The 23731-nt window shown below is 44.9% G+C and overlaps 2 protein-coding genes and 2 long non-coding RNA genes across 14 annotated transcripts in view; 2 read left to right on the top strand and 2 right to left on the bottom strand.

Moving 5' to 3' along the window:
- Window positions 1–23731, top strand: part of LOC311008608 (uncharacterized protein) — a 248212-nt gene that overhangs the window by 143635 nt on the left and 80846 nt on the right. The window lies entirely within an intron of this gene.
- LOC311008675 lies at window positions 11296–13377 on the top strand. The gene is made up of 3 exons (XR_014596542.1): window positions 11296–11878; window positions 12741–13002; window positions 13246–13377. It is a non-coding gene; the product is annotated as an uncharacterized lncRNA (long non-coding RNA).
- Window positions 13229–15482, bottom strand: LOC311008660 (uncharacterized protein). 2 transcript variants are annotated; one of them, XM_084002458.1, is made up of 4 exons: window positions 15356–15482; window positions 14142–14350; window positions 13676–14023; window positions 13229–13599 (listed from the first exon to the last, which is right to left on the bottom strand). In XM_084002458.1, the coding sequence occupies exons 2-4, from the start codon at window positions 14215–14217 to the stop codon at window positions 13334–13336; spliced, it is 690 nt and encodes a 229-aa protein (XP_083858584.1). In that variant the 5' UTR covers window positions 14218–14350; window positions 15356–15482; the 3' UTR covers window positions 13229–13333. The 2 variants fall into 2 exon arrangements, with proteins under 2 accessions (XP_083858584.1, XP_083858585.1); XM_084002459.1 differs by having other exon boundaries at window positions 13229–13565; window positions 13672–14023; window positions 15356–15481.
- On the bottom strand, window positions 16536–17685 carry LOC311008679. The gene is made up of 3 exons (XR_014596545.1): window positions 17656–17685; window positions 17495–17530; window positions 16536–16668 (listed from the first exon to the last, which is right to left on the bottom strand). It is a non-coding gene; the product is annotated as an uncharacterized lncRNA (long non-coding RNA).

Below are 23731 nucleotides of genomic sequence, written 5' to 3'. Positions count from 1 at the left end.
AACATCATGTATTTAACATATTACAAATAAAAAACATATTAAACTGTTTCTTCATTGTTGGAGAAGATGCTCCTGCTAAATCCACTGAGGAATTATAAACTATGATGATGCTGCAGCTGTGATTTTCCATTCATCAACGCTTTATAACGCTTGCTCTTGGGTGATGTTGGGAGATACACAGACCAGCTGAGGAAGACGGCTGCACGATGCATGTGAACGTGTCTGGGTATTGTTACCACCTGGCTCTAAGGTGGCAACAAGGAGGGAGGCGACACACAGATAAAGCACCAAAAAGGTACTTTTATTTGACAAAAGTAAATGAACTTATTTAGAAATGAATGTGGTGTGTAGGTAAGAAAAGGAGTCAGTCATGTCAGCAGTGTGTGGATGTGTGGACAATATGGTGAGATGTGTGCTGTATAGTGCCACGAACCAAACAAAGGAAGGAACAATCAAGGGTCTGGAGCCAGCTGAGAGAGAGAGAGGCTATGCAGAGGGCCGACTTCTATGCCCTCTGGAGAGCCCAGCCCACATGGGCAGGTATAATCACGAGCCTCGACCCAAAAAGGGAATACTGTAGTGATCAATAAAAATCACGAGGCTGCTTGGGCAAGAAGTGCCGAGCGAGTAAATACAGAAGTACCTTTAAGAGTAACATGTTCTAATATAATACTGACAACAACTTCACGGACGTGAGGATAGTGTAGAGGTAACGTGCCGGCTTTGCATGCAGCCGGCCACGGTTCAATTCCTGACTATGGAAGTTTGAGAAACTTCTTTCTTTGGCCGGAACTCTCTCTCTCTCTCTCTCTCTCTCTCTCTCTCTCTCTCTCTGTCTCTCTCTCTCTCTCTCTCTCTCTCTGTCTCTCCCTCGCTCTCTCTCTCTGTCTCTCACTCTCACTCTCTCTCTCTCTCTGTCTCTCTCCCTCGCTCTCTCTCTCTGTCTCTCTCTCTCACTCTCACTCTCTCTCTCTCTCTGTCTCTCTCCCTCGCTCTCTCTCTCTGTCTCTCTCTCTCTCTCTCTCTCTCTCTCTCTCTCTCTCTCTCTCTCTCTCTGTGTCGCTCTCTCTCTCTCTCTCTCTCTCTTTTAGATAGGCCTAGTAAATGCATCTACATTGACCAACTCATTTATCTCAACAATTCAATGAATACATTCAATGAACCTATTAATGAACTCACCTGAAAGGAATGTATGAGGCTGTAAATTGCATGCAGCAATGCCTTGGTCATTGGGATCTATAACATGCTATTAATAATAACATCTTTATATCTATCATGTTTTTGCAAGTTATATTTGGGTTCTGGGGAAATTGTATGACATATTTATCATAGTTAAGGTAAAATGTTGGTCTAATTCTCTGATCTAAAGACAATTATACAGGCAAAAAAACAAAAGAAAACACACATGAGATGTCCTCGCCGGGATGTGAACCTGCGATGCCCATGTTCGGTGGCAGGAGCATCACCACTCACCCAACTGGGGGCTTTAGATAATGATATGGCCAGTCGGTCTTAAACAAAATAAACGATTTATTCATATTTTTTTAATTGCAAGCATGTATTTTTAGACGCTTGATGAAAATATAGTCTGTTTGTACTTCATATATGTAATTCTGGTAATGTTTGGTCTTTGACGTGATGAAATCACGAGGACTAGGCTTGGCGGAACCTTCTGCTGGTACAGTTGTTTCCGACAGACGGACTTCTCTGAAACCCCCGCTAAAGTAAGCCTGATGGTTAGCCTGCCCCGGAGCAGGCTAGTTTGGTCGGATAAATTCCCATGGTTACTTAGCGGAGAGTGCCTCAAGTCACGTTGATGGAACACAACTCTCGCTAAAGGTAGCGAGGCTTATCGACATTAGCCCGGCTTTGCACTTAGCGAGTTTGGTGGAATACCCCTCTGGGCGAAGAGATAACTGGAGCAAATATTTATATTTTATACATATTTATATATATTTTTTTAATCATTTGCTGACCCTGTTTTGTGATATACATGCCTAAAATGCGCCTACAATTTCTATAGTGAAATAATATCGGCATTATAATTATTTGGACTGTGATGATATTTTTGGTGCCCTACGCACAGCGCGTGATGCACGTGGTGGGAGCGGCGGCGCTGATTGGTAGAGGAATAATAAAAACAAACAACAGAGTGGGAAAACCCCACACGATGACCCGTACTTCACCTTTACTTCTTATACTCGAACACAACAATAATCATTATAATAACACACAGTACAGATGACGCAAGACACTTTAGTAGACATGAAGAAGAAGAAGAAGAAGAAGAAGAAGAAGAAGAAGAAGAAGAAGAAGAAGAAGAAGAAGAAGAAGAAGATTTTGATTTTTCAAATACACTTTATTTACATATTAGTCATTTTACAGTTTCACTAAAGTGCTGCAGTGGTTAAAGGCAATGTTAGTTTATATATACATAACTTAAAAAAGGATAAATATATATACATAATTAAGACCACTACTCGGATAGAAAATGTGCAAATTGCAGGTCATCATTAAAAACAGTGCATAGAATATTGTTGTAACACCAGATGTTTTTAAAACTGTCCAAGTCGTGAATCATTTTATAAAACCTGAACTCCAGCCTCAGTCTGCACTTTACATTGCAGCGCCAGACTGAGGCTGCCTCCTGACCCACTCCGTTCTCCAACTTGCGTTTTCTGGACACGTAAATGGCCAGCTTCGCTTCCCCCAGCATGAAGTTCAGTAGCTGCCATTTCTTTTGGTTCACTTTCTTATATTTGACACCGTAGATGAACACTGGTATACAAAAGGTTTCGTTAAAAAGGTTAAAAACGTTTGTTAAAAGAGTGAAGAGCCCAATGAGTCTCGTACACTCACTAAAAACATGAAACACTGTTTCACGAAGGTGGCAGAAAGGGCACTGGTTCGACACATCATGGTTAACAACAGAGATAAAAGCATTCGTGGCAATGGCACCGTGTAAAATTCTCCACTGGAGGTCGGCTGTGCGTTTCCTGAGGGGGGGTTTGTATAGAACCCTCCACTGTGGACCCACTCCCCCCAGTCTATCAGTCCATGCAGAGGGCGCTCTGCCACTCAGTCCTCTCCTGTTCAGCACCTTCACGCAGTTCTTGTAAAAGGTTTTCGTGTCTGTGGCCTGCAGGATGAGTGTGTCTGGTTGCTTGAGGAGAGGCCCACTTGCCTCTCCGAACTGGGGGGTCACCGAGATCTCTGGAAAAGGATCTGTATCTTTGGATTTGGTCCCACAGCCATACTCCGTCACTAGGACTCTTTCTCCTCCAGAGAGCCTCTGTCGCCACGCCTGCAGGACCTTCACCACCATCCTGGTGGACTGGAAACCCAGCAAGGAGCTCACAGCCTGGGAGTCAGTCAGCTCTGGCCCCGCAGCGTCCACCACCTGCTCCAGGACCAGGATCTTTTCCCGGAGCAAGGCTGCCGTTAGTCCAGGCGTGGCTCCGCTGGAGACGTCCAGCCTGGCTCCGTAGACCAGCGGCTCTTTTAACAACCAGTACAGAGAGTTAGAGCTTTTCCTAGAACTACATTTAAACAGGGCCCACGATTTAAAAACACCCTGATAAAACGGAGGTAACCCCTTTAACTTTAAAAAATTGGTATCAGTTAAAAACAGTGCAGCATCCAGTCCCAGGTTACTCACGCGTCTCAGAATGCAGCTGGCCACTTCCCTCCACACCAGGTTTGCCGGTCCTGTTAAAAACCTCTGTATAAACTGTATTCTAAAAGTTGCGGTTCTGCTGGCCAAGTGGATGAGGCCCTGTCCCCCCTCCTCTCTCGGTAAAAAAAGCACCCCCTGTGGCACCCAATGTAACCCATCCCAAAAGAAGTTGACAATTTTTGCCTGAATCTGGGATAAAAGACCTGATGGGGGATCCAAACAGGCCAGGCGGTGCCACAGCAGTGAGGCTACAAGATTATTAAGAACCAGAACTCTACCTCTGAAGGACATCTGAGGGAGTAGCCATTTCCACGCATTCATTTTTCCACTGACTTTTCCCATGATGTCTTCCCAGTTCCTCCTAACCATCGTTTCATTCCCCAGGAAGACACCAAGGTACTTAAGACCGTCTCTTCTCCAGGCTAGCCTCTGTGGGAGAACAGGAAGGCCGTTACACCATCCACCCGCAGCAAGGGCTTCACGTTTACTCCAGTTCACCCTTGCTGCGGACAGAGTGTTAAAAGAGACGGTTAAACTAATTAAAATGTCAACATCCCTTTGATCGTTTACTAGGACGATGACGTCATCAGCGTAGGCTGATAAAACAATGTTCTTGCTAAAACCAGGTAAAATCAGGCCATCAATGCTTGCACGTATTTTGCAGAGGAGGGGTTCCAGGGAGAGTGCATAGAGCATCCCAGACAGAGCGCAGCCCTGCCGGATGCCTCTATGCACCCTGAAAGGAGCACACAGACTGCCATTGAACTTCAGCATACTCTCAATGTTACTGTACAACACCTGGATCTTGGCAATAAAACCAGTGCTGAACCCAAACCTCTCCATGATCTTCCAGAGGAAGCTGTGTTCAACACGGTCAAATGCCTTTTCCTGGTCTAGCGAAATGAGACCAGTCTTGATGCCCAGTGAGCTGCAGACCTCCAAAACATCCCGAATCAGGTAGACGTTGTCTACCATCGACCTGCCAGGCACACAATAGGTCTGGTCCCGGTGGATCACCTGCTCCATAGCTTCCCTCAGCCTGTTAGCCAAAACCGTCGACAGGATCTTGTAATCTGTGCACAGGAGAGACACAGGACGCCAGTTCTTAATGTCCTGTAGGTTGCCTTTTTTAGGTAACAGAGCTACGACTGCCCTGCGGCAGGACAGTGGAAGACAACCTGAAGCCAGACTTTCGTTAAACACTTCTATTACATCCAGTGCTATGATGCTCCAGAAGGCTTTGTAAAACTCCACAGTCAAACCATCGATGCCAGGAGACCGCTGTCCCTGCATGCTCTGCAGAGCGGTGTGCAGCTCCTCCATCCCTAACGGCTGTTCCAGCTGTGAGTTGGTCTCCGTGGAGACCTGAGGTAGTTCACCACAGAACCCCTCGCACAGTGCGTCGTTCTCCACGTACTCGCTGGTGAAGAGAGACGTGTAGAATTCGACAGCTCGCTCTCGTATCTGGCCAGGCTCACCTAGCTCCTCCCCTGTGTCAGACAACAAAGAGTGAATTGTTTTCCTTTGGCCGTGTTTTTTCTCCAGGGAGAAGAAGAAGCTAGAGGGAGCATCCATCTCGGTGATGTGTTGCATCCGGGACCGGACCAGTGCACCCTGTACTTTGACATCTAGCAGGTTGGCTAGAGCCATTTTTTTAGACTTGAGGATTTCAACATATGTCTCCAATTCCACTATTTCAGTCTCCAGGTCTTTAATAGATCGACAGGTGTCTCTTGTGACATTGAGAGTATACTGCTGACATAAAATCCTTATCTCTGCTTTGCCGTGATCCCACCACTGCCTAAGACATTTAAACTCAGCTTTCCTTTGTCTAAAAGAATTCCAGAAATAACTAAAAGCCTCTCTAAAACCTTTATCAAAAGTTAAAGCTGAATTAAAATGCCAGTATGCACTCTTAGGTAAAATATTTTTGACAACAACACGACACAAAACCAAAGAATGATCAGTAAAACCAGCTGGCACAATCTTACACTCCTTAAACACATTAAAATGGTGCTTAAGACAATAAAACCGGTCAAGTCTGGCTAAGGAGATCCTGTCCTCTCTCAGGTGGGACCACGTATACTGTCTGCAGTCTGTGTGCATCCTTCTCCACACATCCACAAGGCCATGAGAGTGGACCAGCTGCATCAGAGCGCGTTGGGAGACTGGATGAGGCTCTGCATGATTACGGTCTAAAAACTCGTGCTCGGTGCAATTAAAATCCCCACCCAAGAATAAAAAATCCTCCGGGCCGCAGCCGTCCAGTCTAGTACTGACTTTTTCTAAAAAGCTCTTCCTCTCTGTACCGTTGGTTGGAGCATAAATGTTAATAAAAACCAGAGTGTGATGCTCAAACTGTGCCTTGGCTAAAAGACACCTCCCCTTTACCACGTGCTCGACCTCCAGTGAAGAAGGAGTGAATGTTCTGGAGAACAGGAAGCCCACTCCCCCACTGAGTGTGGTGTTGTGGCTTAAAGCAACCTGTCCTTCCCACTCCTTATTCCAGTCCACCTCGTTGCCTTCATCACTGTGAACCTCCTGTAAAAACAGTACATCAATGCGTTTAGCTCGTGCTGTGTCAAAAACCAGTGCCCTTTTCTTTGCCTCTCTGGCCCCGTTTACATTCAACGTCCCCACTCTAAAAGAATTCATTATGAGGGAGATGTTAAAAACACAAACAGTTAGGGATAAAAATAAAACCAGCAGCTTCATCATCATTAAAACCTCAGTTGTTTTCTCACTTTGATCATCTGTTTTCTCAGTCTAAATATCTCCTGATCACTGAGTTCTGATGTTGCTTTGTTTTTAATGATTTGTTTAGCTGAGTTGTAAAAGTTGAGCAGATCTGGAAAATGCTGCTCCATATCAAGGCCCTTCACACCTTTGGTTCGCTGCAGGAACAGCTTAAACATTTTTTCAGGGTACAGTTTTTTTTCCTGACTGTCAGTTAATTGGATGTTGGACATTTCACTGCAGTCAGACACCCAGCCGTCGCTATCACTGCAATCCTCAGCAGTCGGCTGACTCTCTAGCCGCCCGGCCTTACTGCCCCCCCCCATCACTCAACAGGTTTTTGCGCTTACTGCGTCGCTTTTGAGGAGCAGGCGCCCCCTCAGACACACCAGTCTCCATGATGACAGCCTCAGCACTGCCCTCACACAAATCACCTGTCACCTTCTTGTTTTCACCCACCTCACCCTTCTCCTTACTGTTTTCACCCACCTCACCCTTCTCCTTACTGTGTTCACCCACCTCACCCTTCTCCTTACTGTGTTCACCCACCTCACCCTTCTCCTTACTGTTTTCACCCACCTCACCCTTCTCCTTACTGTTTTCACCCACCTCACCCTTCTCCTTACTGTTTTCACCCACCTCACACTTCTCCTTACTGTTTTCACCCACCTCACCCTTCTCCTTACTGTTTTCACCCACCTCACCCTTCTCCTTACTGTTTTCACCCACCTCACCCTTCTCCTTACTGTTTTCACCCACCTCACCCTTCTCCTTACTGTTTTCACCCACCTCACACTTCTCCTTACTGTTTTCACCCACCTCACCCTTCTCCTTACTGTTTTCACCCACCTCACACTTCTCCTTACTGTTTCCACCCACCTCACCCTTCTCCTTACTGTTTTCACCCACCTCACCCTTCTCCTTACTGTTTTCACCCACCTCACCCTTCTCCTTACTGTGTTCACCCACCTCACCCTTCTCCTTACTGTTTCCACCCACCTCACCCGTCTCCCCTCTGTTTTCACCCACCTCACCCTTCTCCTTACTGTTTTCACCCACCTCACCCTTCTCCTTACTGTTTTCACCCACCTCACCCGTCTCCCCTCTGTTTTCACCCACCTCACCCTTCTCCTTACTGTTTTCACCCACCTCACCCTTCTCCTTACTGTTTTCACCCACCTCACCCTTCTCCTTACTGTTTTCACCCACCTCACCCTTCTCCTTACTGTTTTCACCCACCTCACACTTCTCCTTACTGTTTTCACCCACCTCACCCTTCTCCTTACTGTTTTCACCCACCTCACCCTTCTCCTTACTGTTTTCACCCACCTCACCCTTCTCCTTACTGTTTTCACCCACCTCACCCTTCTCCTTACTGTTTTCACTCACCTCACCCTTCTCCTTACTGTTTTCACCCCCCGCACCCTTCTCCTTACTGTTTTCACTCACCTCACCCTTCTCCTTACTGTTTTCACTCACCTCACCCTTCTCCTTACTGTTTTCACCCACCTCACCTGTTCCCTTTTTGTTTTCACCTTCCTTTGTGTTTCCACCCACCTCACCTGTCTCCTCAGCCACCATCTCCCCACCTTCACCGACACCACTCTCCCTTTCCCCCCTCACCTCAGTACGATCACCATCCTGGTTCTGTCCCTCCTCCACCTGCCGCTCAGCCCCCGAACCGCCTTGCCCCGTGCCACCGGGCCGCTCGGCGGCAGCCGGCGTCTCCCCGGCGGGAGCCGGCGTCCCCCCGGCCGCAGCCGTCGCGACGCCGGCGCCAGCCGGGCCCGGCTCGGCCCGGTTCGGGCAGGCTCTGACCAAATGTCCCTCCTCACCACAGCCGAAACACTAAGCTAGAGAAGAGGTGACGACCAGTGTATAATCGAAATCGTCTACACGCACAATGAATCTGTAACTGAACTCCTCCGTTTTATTGTTCAGTATCATGAAGAGCTGTCTGCGATGAGACACGACGTGTCTCAGCAGAGGCGACTTACACCCCGACAGCATTTTCTTAATCGGGGAGATGACTCTTCCGTGGCGAGACAACTCTTTGATCAGAAACTCGTCGCTAATAAACGGAGGCACGTTAGATAGTGTGATCCGAGTCGCCGGCTGCGTCAGCGGCAGCAGCGGCTCAAACAGCCCGTTCACCGTGATCCCCGTCTCCACCAGCGTGTTCACCTGCTCCACCTTGTCTAAAAACAGAACCACCGCCTTATTCACGCGGGCCGCAGATTTCACTGAGCTGTGCCCGACGATCTCCCCCACAGCCAGCGCCACCTCCTCCACGCTGCACGGAGACCCGGCACCAGTCTTGATGCCGTGCCTCCGCGACAGCCTGGAGAAGCCACCAGCCGCCATACCGGCGTCTGCGTGGCCCTCCAACCGGACAAAGGCTGGGCTGGAAAACCCCACAAAACTACCGTGAAATGAAATAAAACTCACCAAAACACAAAACAATTAACTAATGTACCCACAACCAAAAGGCCATTAAAGCCCAAATGACAAACAACGAAAAAAATGTAAAGAACAGTCTTTCACTCTGAGCTCTTCCTCTCACACACCTTCCACACGAAGAAGAAGAAGAGGAGAAACCTGTTGCGCAATTATTAAAAAGTCGCCTGGACTTCTTTTACTGACGCCGGAACTTCGCAGCTAAATTATTTTAACGAACCTCGACGAAACAAACCGAAGAGAAAGTTTCTTAGTTTGACATTTAACGACTAAACGTCTAGCTTGGTGTCTCGACGGAGACCAGCAGGAAGACCAGCAGGAGGACCAGCAGGACCAGCAGGAGGACCAGCAGGAAGACCAGCAGGAGGACCAGCAGTAAGACCAGCAGGAAGACCAGCAGGAAGACCAGCAGGAGGACCAGCAGGAAGACCAGCAGGAAGACCAGCAGGAGGACCAGCAGGAAGACCAGCAGGAGGACCAGCAGGAAGACCAGCAGGAGGACCAGCAGGAAGACCAGCAGGAGGAGCGGCGACCATAGCGGACACGATAAATAATCAATAAATCCGCATTTAAAGTCACTTACTTGTTTGATAGCAGCGAGCTGTCGTCGCGTCGCCCCGTTATCTCCTCCGACTCCTGCAGCTGATAACTCTTCTTCTTCCGTCTTCTTCTTCTTCTTCTTCTGCGGACTACCCCCTGACACAAACGCTGATTGGCTGCACCTCTCACGCCCCAACAACACGTGTCTACAGACAGTGGGCGGTGCATCGTGACGCCTCCAGACGTGATTTCACATTCACAGATTTTATGCACATTTTTAATTTTTCTCTGAATGACAAGTTATTTGTATTCCATGTAGAAATACTCACGAATTTGTAGTAGGAGAGAGAGACAGACAGGCAGACAGACAGACAGGCAGACAGACAGACAGACAGATATAAATGAGGCCATTTAGATAGACAGACAGGCAGACAGACAGACAGGCAGAAACACAGACAGACAGACAGACAGGCAGACAGACAGACAGACAGATATAAATGAGGCCATTTAGATAGACAGACAGGCAGACAGACAGACAGGCAGAAACACAGACAGACAGGCAGACAGGCAGACAGACAGACAGGCAGAAACACAGAAACACAGACAGACAGACAGACAGACAGACAGGCAGACCTGATTTGAATAAGCACCGGTTTTAAGTTACAGCTGGGTCGGTGATGATGAAGTGATTATTGCAGGTGTTTTCAGTAGAAGAACGACGACCATTTCTTTCTGTCTGTTTCTCAGCATGCATGTTACGTCTACCGCAGAAAAGTTCAGTATTATTATTATATTCATTACTGTAATAAATAGAATCAATAGTGACCACTCAAATGTGTTTGTGTTTTATTATCGTTACACCGGGACCTAAAGTTCCAGAGGTGCTTAATGGTTATATAAATATATGCAAAACACACACACACACACACACACACACACACACATTAATACTCTGTGAATATGATCAACAGGTCACACACATCCCGACACTCGGTGGACAGAAGATCAGGAACCAGAAACGACAGACGAAGTGAGTATTTCTCATGATGTCATAATAATAATAATCATAATAGTAACAATAATAAAATAAAGTAATTACTGAATGCTCTCCATGCTCTCTCGTGAGTCTTGAAGTCGTTCGTTTTCCTGTTTGTTGGATTCACTGGATCTAACAAGACCCACGTGGGCTGGTTCACCACAAAATAACGTATTGATCTGTGATTTAATATCAATAACCAGATCAAAAGGATGCTGAAATAACTCCATCATGATGGGGATCAGTAAAAAGTGCTGAGTCATGCTTTGTTAGGTCTGTCTGCAAGACCACAAGATAACTACTGTTAAAACGCTGGTTTTCTGAATGGAGTCTGGTTGATGGTGCTAGGCTACGCTAACATTGTAGCTGCTCCATCAACACTCCATATAAGGTCATCTAGACATAAACACAGCAGAGACCTTGTTGTTTGGACCACAGACAGTCTCTGGTTCCTCCACATAGTCTGGTCTGGTCTCTGGACTAATGTGAGCTACTATCTAGACCTCTGGGGGACCACAGACAGTCTCTGGTTCCTCCACATAGTCTGGTCTGGTCTCTGGACTAATGTGAGCTACTATCTAGACCTCTGGGGGACCACAGACAGTCTCTGGTTCCTCCACATAGTCTCGTCTGGTCTCTGGACTAATGTGAGCTACTATCTAGACCTCTGGGGGACCACAGACAGTCTCTGGTTCCTCCACATAGTCTGGTCTGGTCTCTGGACTAATGTGAGCTACTATCTAGACCCCTGTGTTTGGTGCTAATTAGCAAACGTTAGCATGCTGCTAAGATATCTTCCCCTCTTCTTCACAGTTATGTCAGCCGACTCCTCCTCCTCCATTTTAAAACTAGTTTTTTTGGTTTGTGAATCTACACTTGTGAATGTGAAACTCAGCTAACATTAGAATGAGATTTACAAGAAAGAAGGCGTTCTCATCTCTGCTACGGTGATCACAACAACCAAATAAAACATTTTTATAGGATGAGACAAAATCTGGGAAAACACAAGCAGCTATAAATGAGTTAATTCCATAGTTCATGAGTAAATTCACAGTACCAGAATAAACGAGAGCATGTTTCAGGAAGAGTTTCATTTTACATCGATGTCATTCTTTAAGTTTTGTAAGAAGTGTTTGACTGGATAGAATCTGAGGATCAGCTTAAATGAGACTTCCTGTCCGTATTAGTTAGGAGAAACTTCTGTGGTAACGACCAAACTTATTTCCAATCGATCTTACTAACAAAACTGCTCCAGTAAAATGTGTCTGTAGGAGCAGAAACCAAACCAAATCACCAAATTAGAGTTTACCTGATGAAGTTTCTATTGGATCAGAAGGTGACAATGACAGGGGAGGAGAGTGGTCAGCATTCTTAAATAATACACAGAAACCAGACGGGATCAAAAACGAAAGAAAATTCTTTAGGAGTTACAGGTATATTATATCGGGTGAGAAATTCAGAGTAGTTGTACAGAAGTCCCCTACTGTTAAATAGCTGACTCACTAAAAGAATACCATTGTTGAACCATTTATCATAAAATAGTGACTTTGTTACTGAGTTATTCAGGATTTTCTGAATCTTGTAATTACAGAGCAGAATTAATTTTAGGCCACCTAGATGGGAAAAGACATGGTGAGATATAAAGTTCCAGAGGTTGGATTTTTTAGATATTGTTGAATCCAGTTGATTTTAAACGTATTATTGAGAGAGCTGAAGTCTATAACGTTTAGTCCACCTTTGTCATATTCCTTTAAAACAACAGATTTTCACATGTAGTGTGTTTTGTTTTCCCATAAGACGTTGCTGAGCATTCCATCAACATTTACATATGGAATTATGCACAGACAATGACTGAGCAGCATAGGTTAGTCGCACAATTCCTTCTGCCTTAGTGAGCAGAACTCTGTCCTTCAGAGACAAGTCTCTTTGTAGCCAGTGGTTGAGGACTTTTTGGGGTTTTTCCCAATAATTGGAGTCAAATTTGAAGCTTCCTATCTTTAACAATCTGAAGACCAAGATATGTGACAGAATCACTCACTGGAATGTGAGAAATTGAGGACACTGTACAATTATTTACTGGTAACAGTTCACATTTGTTTAGATTAAGACAGAGCCCAGATGCTTTGGAGAAGGACTGGATAGTTTGGACTGCGACTGACACTTGAGAGGCATTCATAAGAAGTAAAGCTGTGTCATCTGCCAGCTAGCTGATATATTAGTTCCCTATTGGCAGATTAAGAAGTTGTACAGCTAGAAGAAAGAGGTACACAGTCTCAATCTGCATCAGGACTGGAGGGAAACCACCGGGAGGGGCGGGGCTTAGTCAGTGAAGACTTTGATTGGTCTTCCAGCACACTTAATTGATGCAATCAGAGAAAACAAACTCAACTCAAACAAACACTCATTAGAATTTAAGATGACCCTGTACAAATATACATTAGATCAATAAAAGATTAATAAACAAACTCAAGTTAATGTGTTCAATATATGATTATTATATACATTATATATATTATATATACATTAATAATAACCGGATTAGACTGTTAAGCTGTACGTCTTACATTTACATTTACATTTAGGTCATTTAGCAGACACTTTTGTCCAAAGCGACTTACAATAAGTACATTTGTCAAAAGAAGGAAACAAAGAAACCACAACGTATCATTGCTGATAAAGTAAGAGCTAAAAATAGAACAAGTGTTAGGTCCTCATCTGAGTAAAGTAGTACTTCAAGAGCAACAGTGCTACGATCAGAGTCTTTGTAGCCAGTGGTTGAGGACTTTTCCGTCTTCAACAGGTGGATGTGAACAGTAGAGTGAAGTGAGGAGAAAGGCTGCAGGTGAGACCAGAACCAGGACCCGGGAAGCCACCTTAGGTGGTTACAGTTACACTACTCTGAATGGAGAGCTGTGAACGCGCTCAGATCCACCGCCGGACTTCAAACCTGGTCTCCTGGACCAACAGCAAATCCACCAACAGTAGACACCCAGTAGGGGTGCCACCACACCCAGTCCAAAAAACAAGCGGCTCCTCTCCCAAAGAGTTGGTCCTGGAGGTCTGGGTTCCGGCGGTCTGGGTTCCAGGGGTCTGGGTCCTGGGGGTCTGGGTTCCAGGGGTCTGGGTCCTGGGGGTCTGGGCCAATCCCGCGCTGCTGTAAAGACACCAAAGAAATCCCGTCAGTCTTGCTGGACTCTGCTGAACTGGACCGGTGAAGAGGGTCTACTCACCCGTCACGTTGAGCCGGCACTGACTGAAGGTGACGTCCGAGTGAACGACCACCTGACACACGTAGACGCCCGAGTCCGGGGTCCCGAGTCCAGAGACCTGGAGTCTGACGAGTCCGTCTTGGAGGGCGCCCCGGTCACACCAGATGCGGCCTTTGAAGCGCTGGTCCTGGGACTCCGGGACCTCGAGGCCTTCGTGGAGGTGGAACACGCTCTCCGGTTCTCTCTGACCGGAGAACGCCTCGCAGAAGACCACGAAGGAGTTCGCCGCCCTGCTGGCGATGAAGGGGAACTGCCACTCCATGGTGACGTTGCTGTCCTCCTCGGCCTCGTAGTCCTTCACGTATGATCCTGTTCACGAGGGGGGGGTGAGGGCGTTACCATGACAACATGATGGAATTAGACGCATAAAGAAGAAGTAATGCATGATGGGAAATGTGAAGGTTGTGAAGTGAAGGGGTGGACTAACCGTGGAAACAAGGGGTCAAGATGATGAGCAGCAGGAGGCCGCAGATCATCATCATTATCTTCATCTTCATCTTCATCTTGTCGGCGTTCACACGTTCGATGCCGGCGTCTGTCAGCTATCCCATGGAACCACGTACGCTTCCCCGCGAGCACGGACGAGCAGACGAGGGCGAGGGTTGACTGGCTGCATCTCAGGCATGAAGCGGTGACCTGCACGGGAAACAGGAAGTGACGGGTGAAGATTTACTAAAACAAAAACAAACAAATACCTGACAAGACAAAGTATAAATATTATTTTTATGTAACACAGAATAAAACCTGGGCGAAGAGATAACTGGAACAAATATTTATATTTTATACATATTTATATATATATTTTCCTTCTGTGTGGAGTTTGCATGTTCTCCCCGTGTAAGCGTGGGTTTGGAATTTAATGTATTGTTTGGATTCATTTTTGAAAATTAAAAAAAGTAGTTCATGAATTTAAACATTTAGATTTATGTATTTGACATTTTAATAGTATCACATGTATAATATAGTATTGGTTTGATTTGGTAGAGGAATGATAACAAAATACAGAGCGGGAAAACCCCACACGTGACGTACATCTTCCGTACTTCCGCATTCCTTTACTTTCCAACAATAATCATTATAACAACACATATTACAGATGACGCAAGACACTTTAGTAGACACGAAGAAGAAGAAGAAGAAGAAGAAGAAGAAGAAGAAGAAGAAGAAAAAGGAGAAGGAGGAGGAGGAGGAGGAGGAGAAGAAGGAGAAGAAGAAAAAGGAGAAGGAGGAGGAGGAGGAGGAGAAGGAGAAGGAGAAGAAGAAAAAGGAGAAGGAGGAGGAGGAGGAGAAGAAGGAGAAGAAGAAAAAGGAGAAGGAGGAGGAGGAGGAGGAGAAACCTGTTGCGCACTTATTAAAAAGTCGCCTGAACTTCTTTTACTGACGCCGGAACTTCGCAGCTAAATTACTTTAACGAACCTCGACGAAACAAACCGAAGAGAAAGTTTCTTAGTTTGACATTTAACGACTAAACGTCTAGCTTGGTGTCTCGAAGGAGACCAGCAGGAGGACCAGCAGGAGGACCAGCAAGCAGGACCAGCAAGCAGGACCAGCAAGCAGGACCAGCAGGAGGACCAGCAGGAGGAGCGGCGACCATAGCGGACACGATTAATAATCAATAAATCCGCATTTAAAGTCACTTACGTGTTTGATAGCAGCGAGCTGTCGTCGCGTCGCCCCGTTATCTCCTCCGACTCCTGGGGTGCAGTCGAATAGTCAAAAAATAAGGTCCTAACTCCTATTCCTATCTCCTATTCCTTGACCTCTGGGGAAAACGTCACGGGGTCAAGGAAAGGCGATAGGAGAACTCAAAAGGACTTAGGAATAGTCGACCGCGGTGCTCAGAGAATCCGACCGGACTTTCACTAAGCTACGTCATTAAAACGCGGCCGCTGATGATTGACAGCTGATGATCGGCACCGGCGATTGACGTGCGTCTGCGCTGGAGAAACTACAATAATGGACTACAAAAAGCGCATCTTCCACTTCTCCACATGTTGGTTTTATAAACAGCTGGTTCACTGACCGGCTTCAGGTCCAGCAGCTCCACCTTTCTGTTTGACCGTTGTTTTATTTACTTTTCATTTGTGGTTTTAGTTTCGTTTTTGTCAAACATTTGTAACATGATTGAAATAAATAAAAAAAAAACATTAAATTATTATCACTGTCCACACATTTATCATCACTATTCCAATTACTCTGTCTGCATGAAAGTCATTGTTAAATATGTAAATGCACCTATCGTTTGTTTTCATGAACGGCCGAGGTGTGCGGCACTTTAAATGTTGCTCTCGCAAAGAATTGTGGGTCGGCGTAATCTCCTTTCCTATGGCATAGGAAGGTCCGTTGCATCCTATGCTAAAGGAGCTCTGAAAGGAAGCATTGGAGCTCCTTTCCTTTGCATTTAGAGAATCCGAACGGCTCTTATCATGGCGGCCACTTGTTTACTTCCGGGTCACTTCTTCAGTTAGGAACCTTCCTAAGCAAGAAAGACTATTCGACTGCACCCCTGCAGCTGATAACTCTTCTTCTTCTTCTTCCTCTTCTGCGGACTACCCCCTGACACAAACGCTGATTGGCTGCACCTCTCACGCCCCAACAACACGTGTCTACAAACAGTGGGCGGTGCATCGTGACGCCTCCAGACGTGATTTCACATTCACAGATTTTATGCACATTTTTCATTTTTCTCTGAATGACAAGTTATTTGTATTCCATGTAGAAATACTCACGAATTTGTAGTAGGAGAGAGAGACAGACAGGCAGACAGACAGACAGGCAGACAGACAGAGAGACAGACAGACAGACAGACAGACCTGCAGGCTCAGTCCCGATGAGGGAGCCATCCTTGTAGAAACCAGCTGGGAGGTCGGAGGTCGGGTTTGTCCTGCAGGACAGAGTGACCTCATGTCCCTCCATCACAGGGAGGACTGGACTCTGCAGGATCACCGGTCCACCTCAACACAGACACAGAAGTCCAGCTGACAACAAGACCTTTACTCTGGCGGGACGACTTTTATTTTGGATTGTGTGATCTTACCAGTGACGGTGATGTTGATGGTGTTACTGGTTTCTCCGTCTCCGGACTCACACCAGTAAACTCCACTGTCCACTGGGACAATGTGGCTGAGGCTGCAGGAAGAACCAGCAGGTTTCCCCCAGTAATCACACTTAGTCCTGGTTTCGTGTCTTGTGGTCCTCCACAGAGTCCATCCAGCTGGACCCCCGTCGTCCTCACAGCTCAGAGAGAAGGACGTTCCTTCAAACAGCTGAGAGCTGCTGGGACTCGCCGTCAGAGAGGCTGGAAGAGTAAGAGTTTTCTTTGAATGACCAGATGGGTTTCACAGAGCTAATCGTATCATCTCCTGGGTCTGTGGTCCCCCAGAGGACTAGATAGTAGCTCACATTAGTCCAGAGACCAGACCAGACTATGTGGAGGAACCAGAGACTGTCTGTGGTCCCCCAGAGGTCTAGATAGTAGCTCACATAAGTCCAGAGACCAGACCAGACTGTCAGACAATTTGCCACTTTTTTCTCTGAATATTGCCCCCCTCTTTCAGCTCCATTTATTTTGTTTTATTTTCTACAGTCAGCCTTATATACGCCGTCGTACGATGACCACGACTACCCCGACATCTTGTTTACAGTCTATGAAATGACACCATCTTTGATTTCCCCTTGAGGTCCCCTTTGAACTTATTTCCCCTTCCAGCCCCCCGGGGGGTGGAGATGAATCATTTTCAGGTTTGTGGACAATCAACAATGTTTTGAGCGTTTCCTGACCTCGGCCTGTGGAGCAGCTCAGCAGCGAGGCCAGAACTGAAGAGGAAGGACACAACAACAGAGCAGGCTGGTGTTTATATGCAGGATAGAAACAGGATGGTCAAACAGGATGAGCATCGTTGAATTAGATGTCGTTGCATCAAAGACACGGCGGTACTTACGGAGCAGACACAGCACCGAGGGTTCGTCCATCCTTAACACTCGTGAGATCTAGACAGGAGCAGCAGACAGGAGCAGTCAGTGGGAGTTGTAGTTTTTTTTGTCAAACATCGTCTGCTCAGACATACTTTCACCTAGAAACTCCATTTAAACTTTAAAATGTCTGTCTATCTCTCTCTGTCTCACTCAGAAGTGACAGCAGGTGCGCTCTGATTGGCCGACAGGAGCAGTCAGTGGGAGTTGTAGTTTTTCAAAGAAGACAGACAGACAGACAGACAGACAGACAGACAGACAGACACGTCACAGGACCAGCTGCGGTTGATTGCTCTGCTCTGATTGGTGGGCTCCATCTGGCCCTGGTTGCTTAGCTACCAAAGCCTGCCCCCAGCAAGCCTGACTGTGATGAACGTTTTACTGTTGCTCACATGTGATGACATCATTAGGGCACTCTCCACACAACTCAACTGGGAACCGTAGGGTCGCCGGTTCGAGTCCCTGTATGGACCAAGAATGGAGAGGTGCCAGTTCACCTCCTGGGCTCTGCCGAGGTGCCGTTGAGCATCCAGCTTAATTATACGTTTTCACATATTCAGCTTTTTAAATATTCTTTTCAGCTATTCAGCTTTTTCAAACTTTTCAAATATTCAGCTTTATTAATATTCTCTTCAAATATTCAGCTTTTTCATACTTTTGCACATATTCAGCTTTTTTTTAATATTCTCTTCAAATATTCAGCTTTTTTAAATATTTTCTTCAAATATTCAGCTTTTTTTTCCAGTGTTGCTTCAGCATTAAAGCATTTCCACGCATTTTCTGCAGGAAATGCATTTTCTAGTTATAAAAGGCATCATAATGCTAATGTTATTAACCAACAGAATGAGATTAAAACATATTATAAGTATTATTGTAATGTATTACAGACATGTCCCCCAACAACCTTTTCCATGGTACATATATATAGATATATAGATATACATATACATATATAGATATACATATATTGATATATGATATATTTGGCAGATCAAACTTCACTGATAACGACTTGCTGTGATAGAATTGGTTATAAAAAGTTCCCTCCTTTTCCCCGTTGGTAGTGTGTAATAAACAAACCGCCCCTGAACGGAAGTGTAAAATTGTCTCATAGTTTCATTTGATAAAAAACAAAGCATGTTGTGGATATTTTCAATATGATTTAAATCAGGAAACAATCAAATAAAAAGACTAAATATCCAGTACAACAACCAAATAGAAAATACCCCATTTCTATTTGTTGTTCTGCAATAAGGAACTACTTTTGATTGGTTCATCTCTGACTGTGATAAATGACATTCACAAAAAATATCGGCATTTATTTTTGTTATATTCATTTTGTGGAATTATAATTTTTTTTTACCTTACTGTATTCAAATGTGGCCTAATAATGTGTGCTGTGTTTACATTATATTACTGTACTAAACTGAACAACACAGACTGAAGGTTTGATCCAGATCAAAACCAAGGTTGGATTACGTGATGTATCGATTTCAGAATCCGTTTTTCCTTTTGAAAAACCCATTTTCAATATTTAATCCAATCAGAAATCCTAAATCCAACGGGATTCCTTCTGAAAAAGTGGGCCCTGGATGCCATTAGTCCTGCAGCACCGTGGACAAACGCCACATCAGTGAAAGTGGCAGTGAGCTGAACGCAGGTGGTGAAACATCAGAATTCAGGGTTCATTGTGATATTTACAAAGAAGAATAAAGCACCGACTGTTTGGAAGAGAGAGACAGACACATGTTGTTCTCTGACCTCGTTGACCAAAACATAATGAAGGAGTCTCATTCTCCGCTGGTGGAAGGAGGACTAACCCCTCACCTGCTCTCCACTTTGCTTCATTTCTTACAGGAAAGATTCCTTTACGTTTAGACAAGAAGTCAGCAGCTCTACCAGTTAATGACGTGTTATGTCATGTGTTTTATAACAGCCAGGAGGTCGAGTGGGAGGTCTTGTGGTCAGGGCTGGACTGGGACCAAAAATCGGCCCGGGCATTTTTTTAGCCGAGACCGGCCCACCAGGTATCGATGGAAAGACAATGAAGCCTATGAATGAAAAAAATGTTTTGTGTGACAATGCTTGTACACTGTCGGGCATCGCCCCTCGGCTGTAATTGATCCAGCCCAGAATCAATCATGACTAAGGGGCCGATCTACCAGTTTTGTGTACCAATAGCAGTGTTTCCCACAGGATTCTATCGTGGGGGGCTTGTGATCTTGTAGGGGGGTCCAGGGGCATGCCCCCCCGGGAGAACATTTTTAATAGATTTAATTTTAATGCATCAATTTGGTGAATTTTGAGAACCAAAATATGACATTAATCACTGACCAATTTCTTACAAACTGCTGGTACTAATACAAAATGTTGACATACTAAATGGGGTTGAGGAGTTTAAGCATTCAAGAAAAGATGAAAAGAAAAATGACTAAAACACAGTGCTGAGCCTTCCAGGGTTCCCCAATTAGTTTTCTTCTGAGGGCCAAATTATGTCCAGGTTGGTTGTAGTAGCAGATAGTAGTAGTAGTCATAGCCTGTGTTGAGGGACAGATACAAATGTACGCTTGAAAGAAAATAAGTCCAATATCAACGATTTATTTATTTGAATGCTCCTGGAGAATATTTTGATCAACAACAAAAAACAACAGCACTAGTGGCGCACAAGAGGAAAACAATATTGTATAACAGTAGCGTTAATGGTTTTTGTTTGCAGCGTCTTGCTTTTGTCTTGTAATTTGCAGACGGTCCCTGCGCACTCGCCCGGCTGCCGGCTGCGCATAGAGATCAATGTTCTCCGTTCAGCTCGGAGAACAGCTGATTTATGTGAAAAATCTGTGTTTTGGTGCTTGTAGCTCGTAGTCTTTGATATTACGGTGGGGAAGAGGCATCATTTGTGTTTGAAAACGTTTCACTTCAGATGTATTGATCCCGAATCTGTGAATATATTTCCAACTTTACCGACTCTTTATTTCACCTTATGGCAGGTTATTAGTTAGTCACTGGGTCCGCACGGTTGGGGATGGCTGCAAATTTATACTATTAGTTTATTATGACTATTATTATTATTATTATTAATATAAGTGGGTGACTATTCCTCAGCCTTCCTTGGTGTTTTATTTTTGACATACGCGCACGCACTGTCAAACTCGCGCAGCTAAAGGGGGGTCGGCGGGGGGGGACGCCTTGCCATGGCGACGGGGTAAACAGAACGTTGATGAACCAAACCAGCCGCGAGGATTTCCCCTTATAATAAGCGCTGCTGCCCTCCTGTTTAGGCCTATTATTAGAGCCGCTAGTTAAGTCCATTCAATGTGTGGGAAACACTGAATATGTATCATGACTAATACCATTAATAACACTAATACCAGATTTCTGCCCAGACAGACAGCTTTAAGTTGCTGTGATCTCTGTAGCAGTCATAGTCCTGTCATTATCGTTGACCTCGTATGTGAGCATTTAATAATGATTCATTATTAGTATAATAAGTATATGTTATCCGTTCAGATGTGTCCAGATGTGTGATTAATGAACAAAAGGCCCATTCGTGTGAGGCTGTATGACTGCATGGTCCGGATTACCTGAAAGCCTATAGGAGGAGCTCTAAAACACTGTTCATAAACGCTCCGACAGCGTCTGACGCTCACGTTCTGAAAAGCCTCGCAGGAGACCAGAGTGGTCACTCATGCTGGGCTAGATCACCACAAGACCTCCCGCTCGACCTCCTGGCTGTTCTAAAATCTGAATATTCAGATAAAGACATTGTAATCGGTCTACGGAGCAGATCAAGTGTTCACGCTGCATAACACGGCGCCTTCCGGGTCATTAAAAAAGACGTAAAGGCAAAATCTGGAATGAGAAATGGCACTATTTCATCCCCGAATCCCATTCATGAACACAATATCTAATATCAGTTAACGAGTCGTTTTCCGTTTCTCGTTTTCCGATTTTAAAACGAATAACGGGATACGAGTCATTTCCGTGTTTCGTTCTTTTATTTTGAAGCGTAAAACGGGAAACGACTCGTTATCCGTTTTCCGGGTGTCGACTTCAACACGAAAGTCTGATGGCCGCAGCGTTCACGGACCCATCTCCCCAACAGAAGGTACGCTACTGCTAGGGCTCGTGCCACCACTCACGAGTCACATGACGTTAAATGAACACAAGCTAGTCCTACTTTCTGCTGTGTTTTAGACAGTTACACACACACACACACACACACACACACACACACACACACACACACACACACACACACACACAGATACACACACACACACACACACACACACACACACACACACACACACACACACACACACAGATACACACACACACACACACACACACACACAGATACACACACACACACACACACACACAGTTACACACACACACACACACACACACACACACACACACACACACACACACACACACACACAGATACACACACATTTTAAATATTTATTTATGCCCACATATAAAGAAGTACAAGGGTTCTTGCACAAGGGACATAAACACTGCCAGTGCAGTTGACAATGGAAGACGGTCAGACACAAAACGCCTGGGCAGCTGAACGCAGTTACATACAAAATGACCTACAGGTCAGATAGAAAACAGACATTTAAGGATACAAAAAACAACGTCTCCTCCAGATTGAACGGCTACCAATAATAACTGAGACTGAGCAGTACCTGGCCAACTGTTTAGCTCTTCTTTTTGGGAGGCCGGCCATCTGAAGGCCCCTCACAACCAACTTATGCGCATGCCCCAGACTACCAAATATAAAGACTAGAAGTTTACACCTGTAGCCTAGCTGAGAGATGGTCTGCTTCAGCTGCTGATATTTCAGCACTTTGGTCAGAAAGGCCTCCTCTAGGCTGTAATCAAAGGTACAGCCGACCTCCAGAATGAGCACCTCTCTATGATTTTCATTAACAACAACAACATCAGGAGTATTAGCTGTTACATGAGAGAACATTGAGACATCATTACACAGGCTGAACATACTCGGCTTCACAGTAGAATGTTTATACAGCATGATTGGTGGGCTCCATCTGGCCCTGGTTGCTTAGCTACCAAAGCCTGCCCCCAGCAAGCCTGACTGTGATGAACGTTTTACTGTTGCTCACATGTGATGACATCATTAGGGCACTCTCCACACAACTCAACTGGGAACCGTAGGGTCGCCGGTTCGAGTCCCTGTATGGACCAAGAATGGAGAGGTGCCAGTTCACCTCCTGGGCTCTGCCGAGGTGCCGTTGAGCATCCAGCTTAATTATACTTTTTCACATATTCAGCTTTTTAAATATTCTTTTCAGCTATTCAGCTTTTTCAAACTTTTCACATATTCAGCTTTATTAATATTCTCTTCAAATATTCAGCTTTTTCATACTTTTGCACATATTCAGCTTTTTTTTAATATTCTCTTCAAATATTCAGCTTTATTAATATTCTCTTCAAATATTCAGGTTTTTAAATATTTTCTTCAAATATTCAGCTTTTTTTTGCAGTGTTGCTTCAGCATTAAAGCATTTCCACGCATTTTCTGCAGGAAATGCATTTTCTAGTTATAAAAGGCATCATAATGCTAATGTTATTAACCAACAGAATGAGATTAAAACATATTATAAGTATTATTGTAATGTATTACAGACATGTCCCCAACAACCTTTTCCATGGTACATATATATAGATATATAGATATAGATATACATATATAGATATACATATATTGATATATGATATATTTGGCAGATCAAACTTCACTGATAACGACTTGCTGTGATAGAATTGGTTATAAAAAAGTTCCCTCCTTTTCCCCGTTGGTAGTGTGTAATAAACAAACCGCCCCTGAACGGAAGTGTAAAATTGTCTCATCGTTTCATTTGATAAAAAACAAAGCATGTCGTGGATATTTTCAATATGATTTAAATCAGGAAACAATCAAATAAAAAGACTAAATATCCAGTACAACAACCAAATAGAAAATACCCCATTTCTATTTGTTGTTCTGCAATAAGGAACTACTTTTGATTGGTT

Source organism: Eutrigla gurnardus (genome assembly GCF_963514095.1).
Source record: "Eutrigla gurnardus genome assembly, chromosome: 23".
NCBI lineage: Eukaryota > Metazoa > Chordata > Actinopteri > Perciformes > Triglidae > Eutrigla > Eutrigla gurnardus.
Note: the sequence above shows the minus strand (reverse complement) of the source record. Positions and strands in the feature narration are given on the sequence as shown.